The sequence below is a fragment of the Phacochoerus africanus genome, chromosome 7 (genome assembly GCF_016906955.1).
Source record: "Phacochoerus africanus isolate WHEZ1 chromosome 7, ROS_Pafr_v1, whole genome shotgun sequence".
NCBI lineage: Eukaryota > Metazoa > Chordata > Mammalia > Artiodactyla > Suidae > Phacochoerus > Phacochoerus africanus.
Window position 1 is genome coordinate 5693157 of NC_062550.1, and position 20967 is coordinate 5714123.

Here is a 20967-nt window from a genome sequence, read left to right on the forward strand (position 1 = left end):
AGGTCAGATTCAGCCCCTAGCCTGGGAACTTAAATATGCTGTGAATGCAGCCATTAAAAAAAAGAAAAGAAAGAAAGAAAGAAATTGAAAGATTATCCAGGTTCCCTCAAAGTATGGTGGCCCCAGGCATTGCAGCTGCTGTTTCTAGTGAAATCGGTCTGGCCACACCTCCCAGCAAGCTGCCAGCCCTCACCCTCTTCCTGTAAGGAGGTGCCCAGTGGCTTGGCAGAGTGGCAAACTTGCCTGCCCCGGAAGACCCGTGGGGAGAAGGCAGTGTGCCTCCCCTCTCCCCTCCCCCGCTGCAGGAGGGTTCCAGGATCAGAGGGGCATCCTGGAGGTGGGGATACCCGTCCCCAAATACTGGCTGCAGGCCAGCGCTAAGGGGAGGGGCTGAGAACAACTCACTAGGCCCACAAGCTTTTCACAGATGAGAAATTACAGTTCAGGGGAGACTTGCCACCCTGGGAGCATCACACTGCAGATCCGGGCAAGATGTGCATGCCCTTCCCAGTGGGCCTGGAAGCCTCCCTCCCCTTCCAGTGGCCCCCTCCTGTCCAGCCCCGCAGATCCCCCTGTGCCTGGGCAGTAGCCCCAGCCGCTAGCTGGCCCCAAGCTCCCCTCTTGTCCCTTCCACACCTCTGCTCCAGATCTTCTGTGGTTCCTCTGCCATAGGATCTAGCCCAAGCTTTCTTTTTTCTTTTCTTTTGTACTTTTGCCTTTTCTAGGGCCACTCCCATATGGAGGTTCCCAGGCTAGGGATCTAATCAGAGCTGTAGCTGCCAGCCTATGCTAGGACCATAGCAATGCGGGATCCGAGCCATGTCTATGACCTACACCACAGCCCACAGCAATGCCGGATCCTTAACCCACTGAACAAGGCCAGGGATCGAACCCACAACCTCATGGTTCCCAGTTGGATTCGTTAACCACTGAGCCATGACAGGAACTCCTAGTCCAAGCTTCCTAACTGCACTCAGGGTCCTGACTGCCTGAACTGATCCTGCTTCCTTGCCTTTGCACACACTCTTCCCCCTGCAGAGAGGGTCCTTCACCCTGGGCAGCTCCACGTGTCCAAGTCTGACTGCTCTCCAGTATCACCCCAGGAAGCTCTTCTGGACCCCCAACTCTGTGCCACCCTCACTGTAAACAGGCAGTGACCGCTGAAGCCCACAGCACTGAGCATCAGAGCCTCTCCTGGGCATTTGGCAGGTGCCAACTTCAAAGGACATGTATATTGAGCACTGCAGTGTGCCCAGCTCAGGGCTGAGCCCTGGAGGGTACAGCAAGCAAACCAGCTCCCGGCCTCAGTCAACCCAGGAAGGGGGCATGGAAAACACCCTCCCAGTCCCCAGAGGATGCTCAGAGAGGTAAAGGGGCATCTCTGATGTCACCTAGCCTGTCAGCAATGGGGGTCAGGGATTCACACCTAGGCAGTCCAAGGCCTGCCCTCTTAACCCTTGTGTCATTCGGCTTCTCAATTCCAAGTGTGACTCAAGTACAGTACATCCTTATATTTTATTTGTGTGGTTACTTTCTTGCATGAGTAATTCATATTTCTTGCAAAGGAATTGGAAAATACAGACAAATAAATAAACTCACCCACTCTCCCCCACCCAAGCACCATCAACACGCTGTCATCTTTCTGTGCCTTCTTGTCAGCATCTGTACGTGTTCCTTTACAAGAATGCCTTCATGCAATAAGTGGTTTTGTCATTTGTTTCCTTCCCCTTACAATAAATCAGAAACCTCTTCCTACCTGATCAAACTTTTGCCTACATTGTTTTTCTTCACTGTGAAATGCATCATGCAAACAGAAATGTACATTTTAAAAAAACCACCACTTGTGTACATTTTCAAATAATAATAATAAGGAGTTCCCTGGTGGCTCAGCGGGTAAAGGATCCAGCATGGTCACTACAGCGGCTTGGGTTGCTGCTGTGGTGCAAGTTCCATTCCTGGGTTGGTAACTTCCACATACCACTGGTGAGGCAAAAAAAAAAAAAAAAGAAGAAGTCCTTGTGCCCACCCCCCAGGTTAATGAGAAGATTCCCAGGGCCCTGGGAGCCTCCTGGCCCTCTTTCTAGTGAGTGCTCCTGCCCCCCCCCGCCCCCCCCCCCGCCCCAGGAGTCATCTCTATCTTGAATTTGGCATTAAACATATCCTCTCAGGGTTTTTTGTTTTTGATGTTTTGCTTTTTAGCAAAACACCCTCAGCATATGGAAGTTCCCAGGCTAGGGATCGAACTGGAGCTGCAGCCACCAGCCTGCACCACAGCAACACAGGATCTGAACCATGTCCTGCAACCTACACTGCAGCTCATGGTAACGCCAGATCCTTAAGCCACTGAGTGGGGCCCGGGATTAAACCCAGTCCTCATGGATATTAGCCAGGTTCGTTACTACTGTGCCTCACTGGGAACTCCACCCTTAGGGGTTTTTTTAAATACCCCATGTATGTCTTCCTGAGCGCTTGCTCTATTGATTTGCCTTGAAGAGCTGAGCGGCAGCACACAGCTGGCTGGAGAGAGTGGGCACAATGTCCAGGCCAGAGGAAGACCCCCGGGAAGGTAAAACGGAACTGAGCCTCTGGGGCACAGACCTGCCTCAGCCTCCCTGAACACGGACAGGAGTCCCTTCTGGGGCAGCAGAGGGCAAGGCTGGGGGTGCAGCTCCCCTGGGGGCATATCCAGCAGGACTGTGGCCGAGATGGTCAACAGGAAAAAGGGAGAGACCGGAGCTCTCTGGCTTCTGGCCTCGGAGCTCACGGAACCTGCGTCCAGATCTCAGGAACAGGGGTGGGCACTTCCATGCGGTGGAACAAGGCCCTTCACTGAGCCAGCCTGCAGGGCACCTCCACCACCTCCCTGGGGGAGACCTCGGCCCTTCGGCTGGCTGGCTCCTCATTCGCTGAGTGGCACGTCTCTGCCCTTCCTTGTCCTCTCTGTTTGTGATGAGTTGGCTGACACCACAGCCACAGCAACACGGGATCCGAGCCACATCTGCAAACTACACCACAAGTCACCACAATGCCGGATCCTTAACCCACTGAGTGAGGCCAGGAATTGAAGCCACAACCTCATGGTTCCTAGTTGGATTTGTTTATGCTGCACCACAATGGGAACTCTTGAATGTTCTTAAAAAAAAAAATTTTTTTCCTGTTCATTTTTTTTTCTTTTTTTTACAGATGCAATGTCTTCTCTCACCTCTCAACTATCAAGAATAGGTGTTTTTTTTGTTTTGTTTTGTTTTTTTGTTTTTTTTTTTCTTGTTAGGGCCACACCTGTGGCATATGGAAGTTCCCCAGCTAGGGGTCAAATTGTAGCTGCAGCTACCAGCCTACGATTGCCACAGCCACAGATCCAAGCAGCATCTGCGACATACACTTCAATTTGCAGTAACACTGGATCCTTAACCCACTGAGCAAGGCCAAGGATCGAACCCAAATCCTCACAGTCACTATGGCATGTTCTTAACCTGCTGAGCCACAACAGGAGCTCTAAAGATGGTTTTTCTGAAAACAATTGTTTTCATTTCTCATCATACTCTGAGTCCTAGGCATTACTGTTATGTTACTTTTCTGTATGTAAGAGGCTTTCCTCAGATGCTTGGGAATCTTTGGCTGGTTGCTCATAATTAGAAGAAAGAAGGAAAATACATCTGGGGGTGGCATTTGTTGATTGAGCTTCACTGTAAGTGGAACTCAGTGGCCATGTGTTTGGTAACTTCCTGGTCTGTCAATATCTTCAGACTTTTGTTCTTGGACTGGTCAGACTAGCCAAGGCCCGCCGGTTCTTGCCTGGAGGATAAGGATCTGGTTCTGCATTTTGAGAACCATAGGAGATCTCTGCATTCAGCATTGGCATCCACCTGTTTCAGCAGAGTACCACACCCACCGCTGTCCCTGGCCCTCCCAGCCCTGTCCAGAACAAAGAATTTGCCAGAATGAGGGAGGGGCGTCACCCAGTGTCTAGAGAGAGGAAAGTGATCTAAACATCTGCCAGTTCTTCAGAGACACCTTCAAATAGTCCCCTTTATTTCAGCCTTTTTAAACCGTTAAATCTAGTGTGGCCAATTCCTAACATTTGGGGGATTCTGTTGTATGAACGTGGGTTGGGTCTCAGTTTTCGGCTGTCTGGAGTTGGCTATATCAGGTAATACTAGTCATCCTGCTTTCCAGCTTCAGGAGATCCTCTTGCCAGGGCCCCCTGTCCTAGTCTCCCTGTCGTAGTGGTTTACGTCCTTAAACGATTCCTCTTACGTGGATTTATGGGCTCCTGGCAGCGGCATGTGCCCTGTTCATGTCTTAACCTGAAAAATCTCCCTATCTTTTATGACCACAGCGTTGTACAGACTTACCGTCATTCCTTTAACTCATCTCCTCTAGCTGGATTCCTTATTTCCACCTTTTCCAGGTCAAAATCAAGGCTGCCGCAGATGTCCTGAGAGCTGGGACATCCGATTCTTTTCTCAGGACGAGCTCACTCAAGTAGTCTTGCTGACGTGAGCCTTCCTAGATTTTTCTGGTTAGTTATGAGGTGTGACGTGAGGGAGAGAGAGAGAGGGAAAGTAGAGACAGACACAGATGCAGAGAGAGAGAGACAGAGGAAGAGGCGGAAGAGAGAGGAGGAGAGGGGGAGAAGGAGAGAAGAGAGAGGGAGGGAGAAAGCGTGTGTTCTGGGGTCCTTAGGAGAGGCTAGCAGGAAGTGAAGGGCGGGGTCAGGGGTATCCTTAGAAGTAATGTCAGTATTAAACTCTCCCTGACCCAGCCTCACACCACCACTGGGAAGCCAGGTAAACCCCATTTCCTGTGACTCCTTTTGTCATTAACCATCTGACACTCAATCTTTGAGTCTTTGTCTACTCCTGTGCAAGTTGAGGATAATAATAGCATCCAGGGAGTTCCCTTCGTGGCTCAGCGGTTAAGGAACCCGACTAGGATCCATGAGGATGCTGGTTCGATCCTTGGTCTCGCTCAGTAGGTTAAGGATCTGGCGTTGCCGTGAGCTGCAGTGTAGGTTGCAGATGCAGCCGGGATCCCGCAGTTGCTGTGGCTCTGGCGTAGGCGGGCAGCTGTAGCTCCGATTCGACCCCTAGCCTGGGAACCTCCACATGCCGTGGGTGCGGCCCTAAAATAGCAGGGAAAAAAAAAAAAAGAGTAATAATGACATCCATTCACACACAGCATTGCTGTGAGGAATTAAACAGGCTCACGTCCGAGAAATAACCAGGGTTTTGTTCAATGGAACAAATATTTATTGGTTGCTTATTATGTGCCTGGCACTGTGCCTGTTTGAGGAAACAAGGTGCTGGGAAAATTAAATACAAGAAAGAATGCGGAAGCATTTCAAGCACTTTCCCCATGAATATTACACAGCGTTATTTATTCAATCAAGTGTTTGAAGATTTATTGCGATGCAATGTCATGTTTCCCTCTTTTCTGCGGAGGTTAAGGAAGCGTATGGCTTATTCTCAGCCCCCAGCGAACAGCCCAAGGTCTCATAGCCCGGGCGGAACCAGTAAGGGCGGAACGTTTCTTCGCGCCCGCGGGTGCCACGACCCGCCCGGCACTAAATGCGTCAAGGACCGCGCCGCGCCGCCGCAGTCGGGCCTCGGTCGCCCCGGTAACGTGCGTGGGGCAATTTTCTCACCATGAGCGTCCGGGTTGCGCGGGCTGCCTGGACCTGTGGCTGGCGCGCGGGAGGTCGCCGCAGCACCTCGAACTTCCCGCTGCCTCCGCCGGGCGCGGTGGACGTGGCGGAGCTGCTGCGAGATGCGGCAGCGGCGGAGGAAGGGCCCCGGGTGGCGGCGGCGGCGCGGCGGTTGCCGGGCCAGTGCTCGGTGCTGCTCTTCCCGGGCCAGGGCAGCCAGGTAGTGGGCATGGGCCGCGGTCTGCTCCACTACCCGCGCGTCCGCGAGCTCTATGCCGCCGCCCGCCGCGTGCTGGGTTACGACCTGCTGGAGCTGAGCCTGCATGGGCCTCAGGAGGACCTGGACCGCACCGTGCACTGCCAGCCCGCCATCTTCGTGGCTTCGTTGGCTGCCGTGGAGAAACTGCATCACCTGCAGCCCGCGGTGAGGCCCGAGACCCCGTGGCAGGCCGGGGATGACGGGCTCTGCTCGAGCTCTCACAGCCAGGCCGAGGTCCAGCCGAGGCTCACATATGACTCGTTCGATAGATCCTTACTGAGTTCTCATCAGTGCCAGGCACTCTTGTAGATGCAAGGAATACAGCTGTGAGCAAAACAAGGATCCTTGCCCTTGGGGAACTTGCACGTTAGGGCAGGGAAGCAGATAATAGAGCATAAATATACTAGCTATGTAAATTATGTAGTGTGTTAAAGACAAGTGTGACGAGGACTTCCCTTGAGGCACCGCGGGTTAAGGATCCAGCGTTGTCACTGCACAGGCTCTGCCTTCTGACCCAAGAACGTTTACATGCTGCAGGCACGGCCAAAAAACTGTTACAGTGTTACAAAAAGTAAAATAGAGCAGGGAAGGGCTAGGGAGTGGAGGGCCGAGTGGTGATTTTAAATGACCCCAATCACTTAATCAATTACTAAATGATCTTCTTTTATTTTTATTTATTTATTTATTCGTTTTTAGGGCTGCACCTGCGGCATATGGAGGTTCCCAGGCTAGGGGCTGAATCGGAGCTGCAGCTGCCTGCCTTGGCCACAGCCATAGCAACTCCAGATCTGAGCCACAGCTCACGGCAAGGCAGGATCCTTAGCCCACTGAGTGAGGCCAGGGATTGGAACCTAGGTCCTCATGGATGCTGGTCAGATTTGTTTCTGCTGAGCTACCACGGGAACTCCAAATTCCTAAATGATCTTAGAAGGATTACGTTTCATCCTTAAAGGATCATGGACAAGGTATCTGTCAATATTACTTCTTTCGAAGTTGTGAAATGATTGCCATTAACGTTTAAACCAACAAATGTTAAGCTAGTATTTTACCCCCATTTCATCCTCACAACCACCTTGTGAGGTAAGTACTGTTATTTTGTGGATAAGGAAAGAAGGCTCAAGAGATGATAAAGGTTTAACTGGTCCTGTTGAGGTGTGATAACAACATTCATGCAGTGCTTTATCGTGGGCCAGGTCTGTTCTGAGCGCCTTAGAGACATCTGTCTCCGTGTAATTCTCTCAGCAACCCTGTGGCGTAGGTCCTGCTCTTTGCTTATCACAGCTGAGATGACTGAAGCTCAGAGAGGGTAAGGAGCTCTCCAGGCTGAGGATCAAATCCCACTGTGACTCTGCAAGTCCTGCTCTTGACTTCTCTGTCTAGCGCCCTCTGTCTCTATCAGCCTGAGAAGCAGCTCAAGGCAGAAGCAACAGAATCCTGAGCCTTGAATTGGTGTCACAGCTCAACCAACCGAGTCCTCGGGCAGGCTTTACCTTGCCTTGGGAAATTCCTTATCAGTAAAGGGCTGGATCAGGGATTGTGGGTTTTTTTTTTTTTTTTTTTCTTTTTAGGGCCGCACCTACAGCATATGGAGGTTCCCAGGCTAGGGGTCGAATCGGAGCTATAGCTGCCAGCCTACACCACAGCCACCGCAACTCGGGATCTGAGCCGCCACAGCTGACGGCAACGCTGGATCCTTAGCCCACTGAGCGAGGCCAGGGATTGAATTGCATCTTCTTGGTCCCTAGTCGGATTCATTTCCACTGTGCCATGACGGGAATTCCTTTTTGTGTGTGTGTGTGTGCGTGTGTGTGTGCGTGTGTGTGTGTGTGTGTGTGTGTGTGTGTGTGTGTGTGTGTGTGTATTTTTTTTTTTTTTTGATCAGGGATTGTCAAGCCACTTCTGTGTGTCCTCTTCCAGCTGGAGCACCAGGCCAGTGGAACCTGGCTCACTGACCTGCTGAACACCCTGTCTGCTGGCAAGTGCTGAGCCCCAGACTGAGCTTCCCTGAGCACACAACCTCACATTCTGCATCTGTCACTGCAGGTTATTGAGAACTGTGTTGCTGCTGCTGGATTCAGTGTGGGAGAATTTGCAGCCCTAGTGTTTGCTGGAGCCATGGAATTTTGTGAAGGTACCCAGGAAGTTTTGGTTTTATGCATGGAATGTTGCTAGGCCCACCGAGAACAAGGGGTATGACTGTCAGAAATAATTCTGGACCTACTCAGGGGTGACAGAGAAGGGAGCACGTGGGTGGGGTGACATTGGAACCTGAGAGCCAGACTTCACCTTGATTCCCTCTTAAGCCGGGAGGGTTCATCAGAGGTTTTCTTTCTTCTTGCAGTCTTGTGACATCTTGCTTCCCTGTCTCTCCCACTATTCCTCTGCATTCTTAGACCACTCACGAACCTCTAGTGCCTGTTACGTGGTAGACACCACGCACTGGATACTCGTTAAGAGAAAAAGAATAAATCGGTGTTTGATCTTGAGCCCTATCAGTTTCACTTCTTAAGTTTTGGGGTTTTTTTTGCTTTTTAGGTCCACACCCTTTTCATATGGAGCTTCCCAGGCTAGGGGTCAAATTGGAGCTACAGGTGCCACCCTACACCACAGCCACAGCAACGCCGGATCCTTAACCCACTGAGTGAGGCCACAGATCAAACCTGCAACCTCATGGATGCTCGTCGGATTCATTACCGATGGGCCACAACAGGAACTCCAACTTCTTAAGACTTTTGTGGGACTTCTCCTGTGACACAGCAGGTTAAGCCTCCAGAGTTGTCTCTGCAGTGGCTTGGGTCACTGCTGCGGCATGGGTTTGATCCTTAGCCCAGGAACTTCCACTTGCCATGGGTGTAGCCAAAAAAGAAAAAGAAAAGATTTTTGTGTATATAGTTAAACAGGTAAACATTTTTTTGCTTATGGTTAAATATAGAAAAAAAGACTTTTTTGGGGGGGGGGCACCCCCTTGGCATATGGAAGTGGTGGGGGTCTATTCGGAGCTGCATCACACCACAGCTCACGGCAAAGCTGGATCCTTAACCCACTGAGTGAGGCCGGAGATGGAACCCACGTCCTCATGGATGTTAGTCGGGTTCTTTAGTCACCGAGCCATGATAGGAACTCCCCAAAGGACTTGAACAGACGTTTTCCAAAGCAGACACACAAAGGGCCAGGATGCTTGTGTCAGGGAAATGCAAATCAAAGCCACAGTGGGGTTCCACTTCATAGTCACTAGGTTGGCTTTAATTTAAAAACAAAGAAGGAAAATATTAAGTGTTGGTGAGGATGTGGTAAAATAGGACCTTCACACATTGTGGGCGAAGTGGAAGGTGGTGCGGCCGTCGTGGAAGACAGTTTGGTGGTTCCTCAGAAAGTGGAACACAGAATTACCTTGTGACGGTAGTTCTAGTCATCGGACTGTCACCTAAGAGATGAAAACATGTGTCTGCTCGGAAAGGCTTGCGCAAAGGTGTTGGTCGCGGCCTTCTTCCTGAGAGTCCACGGGGGAAATGATCCAGACGCCCCGAAGCGGGCGAGTGGATGAACAAACGGTGGTAAATCCATCCAAGGAAGCATGACTCGGTCGTAGAGAGAAATAAAATACTGAGGTTGCCAAGTGGACGAACATCAAAAACAAAAACATGCCAAGTGAAAGCCAGACCAGAAACTCACACATTGTGTGATCCTTTTATGCGCAATGTCCAGAGTGCATGATCCACGGAGATGGCCAGTGAGAGGCTACCAGGGGCAGAGGGAAGGAGAAATGGGGGGATCTCTCAGCAGGTGTGGGGCGTTTTACGGGGTGATGCCAGGTTGTGAAACCAGAGCTGGTGGTTGTACAAAGTTAGGAATTCAACAAGTACCGCTGAATTACAGGGTTTTTTTTGTGAATTTCAGCTCAGTGTTAAAAAAAATCATTACATTGCTATCAAGGATGTGAAAAAGTTTCATTTTTCCACATCCCAGTAAAACTACCTTAGGAGTCCCCATAGTGGCTCAGCAGAAACAAATCTGACTAGTATCCAGGATGATGCAGGTTTGATCGCTGGCCTTTCCCAGTGGGTTAAGGATCCGGCTTTACCATGAGCTGTGGTGTAGGTCACAGATGCGGCTCAGATCCGGTGTGGCTGTGGCTGTGGCGTCGGCCAGCAGCTGCAGGTCCGATTCAGCCTCTAGCCTAGGAACCTCCATATGCCGTGGGTGCAGCCCTAAAAAGAAAAAAAAGAAAAACAACCTACTTGATACAGTTTTCATATGTACAATAGTTTGGAGAATTACTGACATTTTGTGGGTTTTTTTTTCCGCATGACATTTTGCATAGCTTAGTGCCTGCCTGGGAGGGTCTCCACATTGCCGTGTGCTCTCCTACCTCCTCACATAGGCTCTTAGTGTCTTTGTTTGCTCCACGGTTCTGCCTGTGTAAGGGGCAGAAACCCTAGGACAGACCCGTACAGTGCTGGGTGAGCCAGGAAGTGTGAGAGAGAAAGGGCACGGGGTTTGTTCTCAGACCTTCTTGTCCCCTGGACTGGTCCCTTAACCACTCCTTGGGCTGGTCATCTCCCTCCCCCCAGGGAGCGGGCCCAGGACAGGGCAGTGGCTGTCCAGTAGCTGTGGGCCAGTCTCCCGTCACGATGGCGGGGGCTGCTGGCCTGGGCACAGCCCTGTCTTCTCCCCTTGCACTTGAGCCATGGTGAATCGGGAGCCCTGCATTTGAACTCCTCTGCCTTGGCAGTATCAGGCCCTCCAGCTCTAAGTGGGGGCAGCAATGCCTGATTTATGATAATTATGTAATTGAAATTCATATTCTTGTTTGTAGTATGTACATCATTCCAGCCAGTGGTTCTTTTTTTTTTTGTCTTGTCTTTTTTTTTGTTGTTGTTGTTGTTGCTATTTCTTGGGCCGCTCCCGTGGCATATGGAGGTTCCCAGGCCAGGGGTTGAATCGGAGCTGTAGCCACCGGCCTACGCCAGAGCCACAGCAACGCGGTATCCGAGCCGCGTCTGCAACCTACACCACAGCTCATGGCAACGCCGGATCGTTAACCCACTGAGCAAGGGCAGGGACCGAACCCGCAACCTCATGGTTCCTAGTCGGATTCGTTAACCACTGTGCCACGACGGGAACTCCTGGTTCTTTTTTTTTTTCCCAGTCTTTTTAGGGCTGCACCCGAGGCATTTGGAGGTTCCCAGGCTAGGGGTCTACACAGAGCTGTAGCCACCAGCCTACGCCAGAGCCACAGCAATGCCAGATCCAAGCCGCATCTGCGACCTACACCACAGCTCCCGGCAACGCCGGATCTTTAACCCACTGAGCAAGGCCAGGGGTTGAACCCACAACCTCATGGTTCCTAGTTGGATTCGTTCCCGCTGAGCCACGATGGGACTTCCCAGCTGATAGTTCTTAATTGTCTTCCCCATTCAACGCCATTTCTCTTAGATAATGATAATTCCTAGTTTTCATTACAGTTCAGGCAGATAAGATGCTATTGTCCTCATTTTACTAACTAAACATCTGACCTGGAAGGTGGTCAGGACTTTCCCTAAGCAGTGTAGCTCAGAGTCTGTTCCCTTCCACTCTAGGCCAGGGTTTCTCAGGAGCAGCACTGTTGACCTTTCGGACCACGTGACTCTGTTTTGCAGAGACTGTTTATTGCAGGATTTGGGCAGCTTTCCTGGCCTGTGCCCACCAGATGTGGTAGCAGACCTCTGCCTCTGGTTGTGACCATCAAAAAAAGTTTTCAGACCCTTTTGGGGGTAAAATCACCCTTGGTTAAGAACTGCTGTCCACGCCAAGCCAGCTCTAAGGCAGGAAGCTCCGCGGGTTCATTGTGCCAAGGACAGTGCCTCGCTTTTTGCTGATGGCAGTGTCATCCCTGTTCTGTGGATGCAGGGACGTCGAGCTGTGGCCTGGTGACGGACAGCCAGCAGCAATGTCTCCAGCGCAGTGTGGGACTTGAGCTTTGTCTTTCGGGTCTGGGCCTCCCTCCTTCACGACCTGCCTTGATTTTTCCAAATGCGCTCCTCTCTGGATAGGCTTGTATGCAGTGAAAATCCGAGCGGAGGCCATGCAGGAAGCCTCGGAAGCTGTCCCCAGCGGGATGTTGTCCGTCCTTGGCCAGCCCCAGTCCAAGTTCACTGTCGCCTGTCGGGAAGCCCGGGAGCACTGCAAGACTTTGGGCATAGAGAACCCCGTGTGCGAGGTGGCCAACTACCTCTTTCCCGACTGCAGGGTGATCTCAGGACACCTGGAGGTTGGTGGCGGGAGCAGCCCTCCTGGACTGGAGTCTTCCACACCCAGAGGGTGACAGGCGCTCCGCCGTGCCCTGGGCCTTGGGAAGTACTTGAGGGTGCGGGGGTGAAGCGGGTGCTGCAGCGGGAGGCAGGAGGCCAGGATGCTGTCTAGGCGGGAACCTCGGGCACATCCTCAGCCGGTGTGGAGACGAAAGGGCTGGACCGCATGGTCTCCAGGCCCTTCCCTGCACTAGGTACTGGCTTCTCAGAGCCTCTGCTTCCTTAGCGGGGAAGCCCTTGCCTAGGGTTACCCTGCCCTGCCCGGCCAGGTGCCCCTCCTCTGTCCCTCCTCCTGCTCACTGCTGCCCCAGTGCCCAGCTCCCTGGCAGCTCCTCTGGGATAAGCACTGAGGGGACGCAGACAGACAAGCCAGGGTTCCTGCCATCAAGGGAAGGCTGGTGGAGAACGGATGAGCCCTTCCTTGGAAGGAAACCCAGGAGGGGCCCCCAGTCAGGGCAGGAATAGCCCTTACAGGCTCCCAGACAGGTGGACATCCTGTCCAGTTGACGACTCGGGATTCCCAGGTTTGGCCTTTTGGTGCTGTTGGAAGTGCCACCACTAAGAGCTCAGGTGCAGGCAAGGTGCCCTCGACAGGGGAGCCTTTCCACCTGTGGAGGTGGGAGAACTCCTTGGCCTCTGCCAGACCCATGCCCGGGCTGATGGCCAGCCATGGAGGAGCCCCTGGAGCCTGAGGCTGTGGCTCTGACTCCTTGGGCGTGACCTGGGACTTGAGTGGGATGAATCCAGACACTGCCCACGAAAGCACGCAGGGACCATGCCCTGATGCAGGAAGTGCTGCCTAGCAGCCTGGGCGCCCTCCCATAGTGAGGTGGGGTGGACGGAGCGTGGGGATGGCTGTGCAGCGCCAGGTCAGCCAGCTCTGTGGGGAAAGGCAGCCCTGACTCCCCTTTTCCCACGGGCGCCGCTGACTCTCCCGTGGCGGCTCGGACCCTGCCTTTGGGTCTGTGTTGGAGGAGGGACAAGAGGTGTGGGGGACGGTGATGATGCCAGCCGGTGGTGTCCGCTGCTCTGCTCCCACTAAGATCTGCTTGGCTCAAACCTCCTTCTCTTCCTTCCAGGCTCTGCACTACCTCCGGAAGAATTCCTACAAGTATCACTTCAGACGCACCAAGATGGTGCCCGTTAGCGGCGCCTTCCACACCCGCCTCATGGAGCCAGCCCTGGAGCCCCTGGCACACGTTCTAAAAGACATTGATCTCAAGAAGCCTCTGGTTTCTGTCCATTCCAACGTCACTGGGAATAAATACATGCACCCCAAACACATCCGGCAGCTGCTGGTCCAGCAGGTGGTCTCCCCAGTGAAGTGGGAGCAGACGATGCACGCCATATACGAGAGGAGGAAAGGCACCGACTTCCCTAGGACTTTTGAAGTGGGACCGGGGAGGCAGCTGGGAACCATCCTCAAGAGCTGCAACCTGCAGGCCTGGAAGTCCTACAGTCACGTGGCGGTGCTGGAGGCCGACCAGGACGAGGACCAGAACTTGTGACCTTGGGCCGGAGGGGACGTGGCTTAGGAGGCCAAGGGGGCTCCGGTGGGCCGAGCCCGGCCTGGCCTTCCTGTCAGGCCGCCTCCTTCCAGGGATTGGGAGGGAGTGTTTAAAGTGCTTCGAATGCTACATAAAAAGCACTGGAAATGAGTGTTTCTTTACAGGACAGTCCATTTCTCCCCCTTGAAGCACAGCTGGATGCTGCGCAGAGATGCAGCAGGACAGTTATGCAAAGACCAGGGATCCTTGTTCTGCCTCTGCCAGCTCTGCCTCCCGGGCAGACCACCTCGCCTCCCTGGGGCTCGGGTGGCGCCTCTGCAGCCTCGCCTGCTGCTGTGTGGGTGCCATGGGCAGATGGCATGGTCACGGGGCTCCCCTGCCGCTCCAGCATCCTCTGGCCACACAGCCTAAACCTCAGCTCCTTTGTCACTGAACCCAGAGGGCTTCAGCACCCAGTGGGCTTGACAGCCTTTCTGTCCACCCAGCAGTTGGGAGGCCCAGGTTCCTTACCCAGCAGGGTAGTGAGTGCCTGCTGTATATCTCTGCCCTGGTGGGGAAGAGGGTCCTTTAGCAAGGGCGGTGCTATGGCGTGGAGGCTGTTCCTCACTCCAGAGTCCTCCCTCAAACTAATTACTGAGCGCCTACTGTGTACCCTCAGCGCTTTCCCTCTGCCCGGCTCTGCCCCTAATGTTAGTATTAAACATGAGGAAATCTCAACTTCTGGGGTGGTGGTGTCGCTGCTCAGGGATAGGAGGAAAACCGTGTTGGGAATGAAATCTCTGAGCCTGTCTTTTAAATGTGGCTCTTGTAGGCAGGTGTCAAACCCCGGGTCCACCGGGTTTCTCTCTTTTAATTGCTTCTCGACAGGGGCCTGTGGCCTTTGAGCAGAACTGGTCGTCACTCTACGGGACTGTCCCATGCTTGGGGCAGCTGCCCTGGCTCCTGGCCATTACAGGCCAGCACTTCCAAGCATGGTGACCCCACACGCCCACAGGTTTCCATGAGGGAACCCCTGCAAGTATCGCCCCAGGTCCCCGCTTCCCCCACGGTCCGAGTGTGAATGCTCTGGAGCATAATGAAGAACCAACTGTTTCTTAAGACTTTGGTTTAGAACATTTCAAACCTCTTGTTGCTCCCCCGCAGCACCTCCTACCTCCTGAGAGACTCAGATCCTGCCTCATCTCCAGAAATCCCGACTAGACCAGGGGCTTGGTTCACGAGCCTCAAACGCGCAGCGACGGTGCGGCTGCAGGAAGCGCCACGTACAGGTCAGACTCTGGCCGCAGCCGCCTGTGTGCTCAGGCCTGTCTCCCACCCCAGCACCTTTCAGAGGCCGTCTCACCTCAGGCCCCGTCACATCCCGAGTCCTCTGGTGCCCCCAGGACACTTCCCATGATAGTCTCAGCTGCTTTGTGTGCATTTCTTCTTCCCTGGAAAAGGTGTGAGATCTGAGGCAGGGACCCGTCCTCTCCACGCCCCCAGAACCTATACCAGAGCTGGTGTGGTTCAGCGAGGGTTCCTGCCGCCTGGTGGAAGGACGCTGCAGACCCCAGGCCAGGACCTTCCCCAAACTCATGGTGGGAGACGCCACTGCCCAGCCAGCGTCAGCTGCCAGTCCCTCTCCTCTCTGAAGAGCCCCACGCTTGAGAAGCCACAGGCAGCCCAGACCACATCCACATGGGTACGTGGGTGGGTGGGTGGTTTGTCCTGAGAGCTCAGGACAGCTGGGTGTTGGGCAGTCAGGGAGGACTTCCTGGGAGAGGTGCCTTGGGATTCGGCCTTGCCACATCCTTAGCCACTGATTCTACAGTGGGTGCCCAGGCCTTGAAGTCAGGCCATCCACACAGGGTGAGCCCTGGGGTCGCTTCCAGGTCTGTAGGCTTGGTGGGGATGGGCTGTCTGGGCTGGAGTGTGTCCTCCCCAAAGGAAGCAGCTGCCTGAAAATGGTAGACTCTGGGCTCATCCTGAGATCCTGACACAGCCACAATTTGACACACAAAAGGCAGCGAAGTTAGGCCTCAAAGCTGTGAAGGACCAGACCTTGGGGAGCTGCAGCACAAGGCCTGGGGGCTGGAAGGAGCACTGGGAGCGGGGCAGGGTCTGACCAGCAGCGGCATCTGCTGGCTCAGCCCCAGAGGCCAGAGAAGCCTCTCCAAGCCTGGGCCCTGCGGCAGGGGCAGGAAGGCAGGAAGATGGGGCTTCAGAAGACGCTGGGGTTGGGAGAGGGGGCAGCTGGAAGGAGACAAGAGGGGGAGGAGGGCCCAGCAGGCTCTAGAAAGAGCACTGGGTCTGGGCTGGGGTGCGCTGAGCTCACAGGGCGGGAGGTGCCCCCGCCAGGCCCTGCTCCCCACCAGACTGCACTGCCGGGTGCCGGGGGAGCAGAGGCGGGGAGAGTAGGCCGCCCCGTGTAAGCAGCACTGACAGCGCGAAGGAGATAATCCCTAATGGCAGGCTGCGGGCGCCCAGGCGTGACAAGGAGGGGGCAGACAGCTTGTGTTGGGCCAAACAGCATGACAGCATTTGCAGGTGCAGGAAGGAGCCGGGAGTCTGTGTGACCCGGGCAGCCCACAGGTGGCCGGGAGCACGCCCTGCCCTGCCCTCCCCTCGGCAGGCAGAGCCAGCCCACGCGGCAAACCCCAGAGAGCACCAGAGACTGGCTGGAAACCAACATTTTATTGAGCTCTCCTCACCCTGCAGAAATCTATTCCAGCAGATTCTTTTTTGCCGCAGGCATCACAGACACAGGGGTGTGACCAGCACTCCCCCTGACGTCTGCTGTGACCAACCCACAAGAAGGAGGCACCTTCTCGGCACAGCGTGGGCTGGGCCAGGGGAGCAGGTGCGTTCACCAGTAACGACCCTGGAAGTATAATGAATTCATTTCTCTTACAAAAAAGAAAGAAAAGAAAAAAACGAATATGAACCTCAGTGTCCCAGCACTTGGAGTTTAAATATTAAAAAAAAAAAAAAAAAAAAAGGATCACCAGTTAAAGACAACAAAACCAAAACGGCCACCTCCAGGGTGGTGGTCAAGGGGGAGGGGCCCGCCCCACCCCACACTGGCCAGCAGCTGGTCACCTCCAGGCAAGCATCACCACCAGCAGCAGGGACAGCGCCAGCTCGGGCCACAGGCTGGGAGACACCTGTGGGATGAAGGAGGGGACACATGAGCTCCTCCAGTCTGCCTCACCCCCTGCACCCACTCTGGACACGGGGACCAGCCAGGCAGGGGGGAGGCTGGGTGGTGACGGGGGAGTCAGGTCAGGTGAGGGAGGCGGGAGCATCTCACTCAGAACTGGGAGGAGGTGACAGAAAAAGGAGCAGCAGAAGAGGGACGGGAGAGTGGTTCTGGGCCGTGGCAGAAGGGGCTGCCAGCCTGCCATGGCCGGTGTGACACAACCAACTGGCACGAGGGACAACCTGCAGTGCTGGTGGGGAGGAAGGGGAGCGGTTAGGAAAGCTGCTCAGGACAAGAGGCGACAGTGAGGAGCCAGCTTGCCGGGTGAGGGCCACTCCTGGCAGAGGGACAGCAGCGTGGGTGGGGAAACAGGCGTCCCCTCAGGGGCCTGGCGGCAGCAGAAACAGGAGACCAAGCAAGACGAGGCAGTGGTGGGGACGGCGGCCTCCAGAGAGTGGGCCCCACGGAGCAGCTGCTCCACAGCTGTCGCCACATCAAGGCCCCAAAACCTCAAAGCTTACCCTGTCCCTGAGGGACAAGATGCTCCTGAGCCTTCGGTTCTCCCTGAGGTTAGTGAAAGCAATCACGAAACTTCTAAGAACATCCCTCGGGCCTATCTGGCTAAAGGGGAAGAAAGAGCTGCAAGACAAAAGGGGGGGAGCAGGGCCATTACTGCAGGACAGGAGCAGAGGTGGCTTTTACTTCCGGTGACAGCGGTGGGGAAGGTCTTCTATCTCCCCCACCCACTGTCACCCTATCCCTCTCCCCTGGGAGCCTTCAGTGAGGGCCTCTCCCCACGGCCTAGTCTCTTGGTCCTAAGTTCATCTCATTTCCTGTTTCCTCCTTCACCTGCCTGCCAGTCTCCCAGGATCTGGACTTGCGTCCTAGAGCTGCCACAGGGCAACGCTCCAGAGGCCCAGAGGGGCAGGTCCCTGGCCTTGTCTCTGTCCCCACCTGGGCAGAGAACCTGCATGGAAGCTGAGATGCCACCTGCCCCACCCCCACCCCCGGGAGAAGGCCCCACCTACACACTGGGCGCAACCCCATCTGACCTCGCTCAGTGTTTCCCATCATGTTAAGCCATGACCCTTTGGGGAAGGGGGCTGGGGACCCCTGGGCTGGGGGGGGACTTGTCACCTGTACACGATCATCCAGAGTGGCTCGGCGAACTGGGGCAGCAGCAACCTCAGCTCCAGATCATCGGCAATGGAGGCCAGCTGCATGGCCAGGTGATGGGGGGCCTCACTGCTGGGAGACCACAGGCAACTGGGTGTGGGCGTGCTGGTGACCCCACAACCCCACCCAAGGTTCTCACGGCACAGGGGTGTCAAGCGAGGTAGGGGTGGGGACCTTTACACCCCCCCCTCCTCCGGCTCCCATTTGCTTCAGAATTAGCCATCAAGGTCTGGACGCCCTGGAGTGCAGGTCCTAGATCCTGGGGAGAGGGCTGCCCAGAAGGAAGGGCAGGAAGACACTGCAGGTGACGGCAGTCAGCCCCCTGGCCCCCACGTGGCCTTCCTTCCCCTCCAAGGATAACTGAGCGCCCTGGAGAGTCCCGGGAGGCTTGGGGGGAAAGGTGGGCAGGGAGGCTGGGGTCTCACCTAGCCTCCTCGTGGGGAGGGACCCTGGGACCTGTTCCCAATCTTGACACCACCTCAGATGTCACCATCCCTTTCAGAAGGGAGGCGCTACCTGGGCCCTGTCGAGCCTCCCCCCCGTCCCCCGCCCGAATTCCTGACGGAAATGGAAGGTGCACGCCCTCCCACCCGCCGGAAAAGTCTAGCACATTCCCCTCCCCGCCCCAACCTGGGGAGGTCGCTCTGAGCTGCTTGCAGGGCTGCCTGCATTCCAGCCCGGTGACTTGGCTGGAAATTCCCAGGGAAGACAGGCCTCCCAGGGGCCAAGGCCTCCGAGCCCCTCCCTGCCCAGCTGGGGGTGGGGGGTGGGAGCTCGGAAGGAAGGAGGCAGAGTCTTGGGTCCCTCCAGTCCTAAAACCCCGACCAGCCCCAAATCCCAAGTCTAGGACTTAATGGCTCAGAGTGCCCTGAGGCCAAAAGCAGGACAGCAGCACCCAGAACCCGGGCTGATGCCTAGTTGTCTCAGCATCTCCTCTTTGCTGCCCGAACAGCAGGGTCAGGCCCTGCAACCTTCCGGGTTTAGAAAATTGATCACATCTCTTAAGAGGCCTGGAGGCACCCACCCTGTCCTAGGGCCACAAGCTCGAGCCACTCTGATGGCCAGTGCCCCAGGTCCATCCCGGATGGTGACGCTGCTGGGTGCCCACGGGTCCCTGGGAGCTGGTGTCAGAGCAGAGCTGCCCCGCCCGGGGCTTTGCCCCCGTGACCACACCCGGGAATTTCCACTCTGCAGAGCTGCCAGGAGAGCCAGGAGGCTCTTCTCACCACCGGGCAGTAGTCCCTGACCAAGAACAGGGGAGGGCAGGGCCCAGAGGGACCTACCTGTGGGGGGAGACCTCTGGGTGGAACTCCAAGATATTGGTCACGCCAGGAACCCCTACCACTTGCTCATCCAGGAAGCTGGGGCCATGGTTTTGCAGGAAGGTGTACAAGAAGAGGCTCCTGGAGAGGGGTCTTGCTTCATACATTTCTTCTCTGGAGGAAAAAGACGTAGACTTGATGCCCAGAGACACACAATGCGGGTACCACCCACAAGTCACCTTACCTCTACCCAAGCTCCCCTGGCGGAATCCTGCTGTGTGCCTCTGGGCAAGTACCGAGCCTCTCTGTTCTCTGTCATACATCCCCTAGAGTCAAGGATCTGGAGACAATTCACAAGGGTCCTTGCCTTTTTTCTTTGAGAAAAGAATCAGACTTATGGAGTTCCCCTTGTGGCTCAGTGGTAATGAACCTGACTGGTATCCATGAAGTTGCAGGTTTGATCCCTGGCCTCACTCAGTGGGTTAAGGATCTGGCGTTGCTGTGAGCTGTGGCGTAGGTCACAGACACGGCTCAGATCTGGTGATGCTGTGGCTGTGGTGTATGCCAGTAGCTACAGCTTCGATTTGACCCCAAGCCTGGGAATTTCCATATGCTGTGGATGCCTGACCTAAAAAGACAAAAAAAAAAAAAGAATCAGACTTAGAAATGTAGGCTCTAATAATAGCCCTCAAGAAGCCTGGAGTCGAACTAAAAACTCCAGGGTCTGGTGTCACAGTGTATGGACCAAGAGCCAATACTGGGTTCTGCCAGCTTCCTTTGGCTTCTCCCCACAAGCAGAAAAGGCAAACACAAGCTAAACAAGGAAAAGTCACCCACAAGCACAGTTCCCAGAGGGGCACTGCCAGTTTCTAAACACGCACATTTTCGAAAATGGCATCACACCTTACACAGAACTTCATAACCTCCTTCTTCTTTTTCTTTTTTTTTTTTTTTTTTGCTTTTTAGGGCCACATTCACAGCATACAGAGGTTCCCAGGCTAAGAATCAAATCTGAGCTGCAGCTGCCGGCCTACACCAGAGCCACAGCAACACCAGATCCGAGCCACGTCTGCGACCTACACCACAGCTCACGGCAACGCTTGATCCTTAACCCACTGAGCGAGGCCAGGGATCGAACCCGAAACCTCATGGTTACTAGTCAGACTGTCGCCAGTGCGCCAAGATGGGAACTCTTTAACTTCCTTTCTTCAGCTGCCTGTCTGGCAGGACCCCTCTCCACGCCCCTGGCTCCTTGCTAATGGGACTAGTTTTCTTTGGGTGGCCCTGAATCTGCATTCACCTAAGCCAGGTTCGTCTAAGCCGGTCCTGACACTCCTGTTTCTCACCTTCCCAACATGCCTTGCGGTAGAGGAGGTGGGTGTGCCAACCAGTTCTGGTCAGTGAGGTCTCAGCAGGCTGGTGTGGGAGCTGGTCAGGGCTGTGACCTTGTTCCCCATAATTCACCCCACACTGTACCAAAGAGCCTCGGGTCGGGACCACAACGAAGAACCAAAGGGCCTGAGTTCAAATCCCAGCTCTTCCCCTCAGCACCTGGGTGACGTCACAGTTTTCTCATCTGTAAGGTATCAGGAGCCCCCCCGACTAGGATGGAGGAATTTCTTTCTAGTAGTTTGGTGTTTTTTTTAT

At 54.7% G+C, this 20967-nt stretch overlaps 1 protein-coding gene across 1 annotated transcript; it reads left to right on the forward strand.

The window, feature by feature from the left end:
• The first annotated feature begins 5576 nt into the window (after positions 1 to 5576).
• MCAT (malonyl-CoA-acyl carrier protein transacylase) lies at positions 5577 to 13854 on the forward strand. The gene is made up of 4 exons (XM_047786055.1): positions 5577 to 6071; positions 7950 to 8037; positions 11939 to 12156; positions 13276 to 13854. Exons 1-4 carry the CDS (start codon positions 5649 to 5651, stop codon positions 13702 to 13704), a joined length of 1158 nt encoding a protein of 385 aa, XP_047642011.1. The 5' UTR covers positions 5577 to 5648; the 3' UTR covers positions 13705 to 13854.
• The last annotated feature ends 7113 nt before the right edge of the window (positions 13855 to 20967 follow it).

What these genes read in the sequence shown, in the direction of transcription:
- MCAT (XM_047786055.1), top strand. Translation starts at nt 5,649, where the DNA reads ATGAGCGTCCGGGTTGCGCGGGCTGCCTGGACCTGTGGCTGGCGCGCG. An exon ending in AGCCATGGAATTTTGTGAAG is followed by an intron (nt 8,038 to 11,938) that starts GTACCCAGGAAG and finishes CTCTCTGGATAG; the next exon opens with GCTTGTATGCAGTGAAAATC. An exon ending in TGATCTCAGGACACCTGGAG is followed by an intron (nt 12,157 to 13,275) that starts GTTGGTGGCGGG and finishes TCTTCCTTCCAG; the next exon opens with GCTCTGCACTACCTCCGGAA.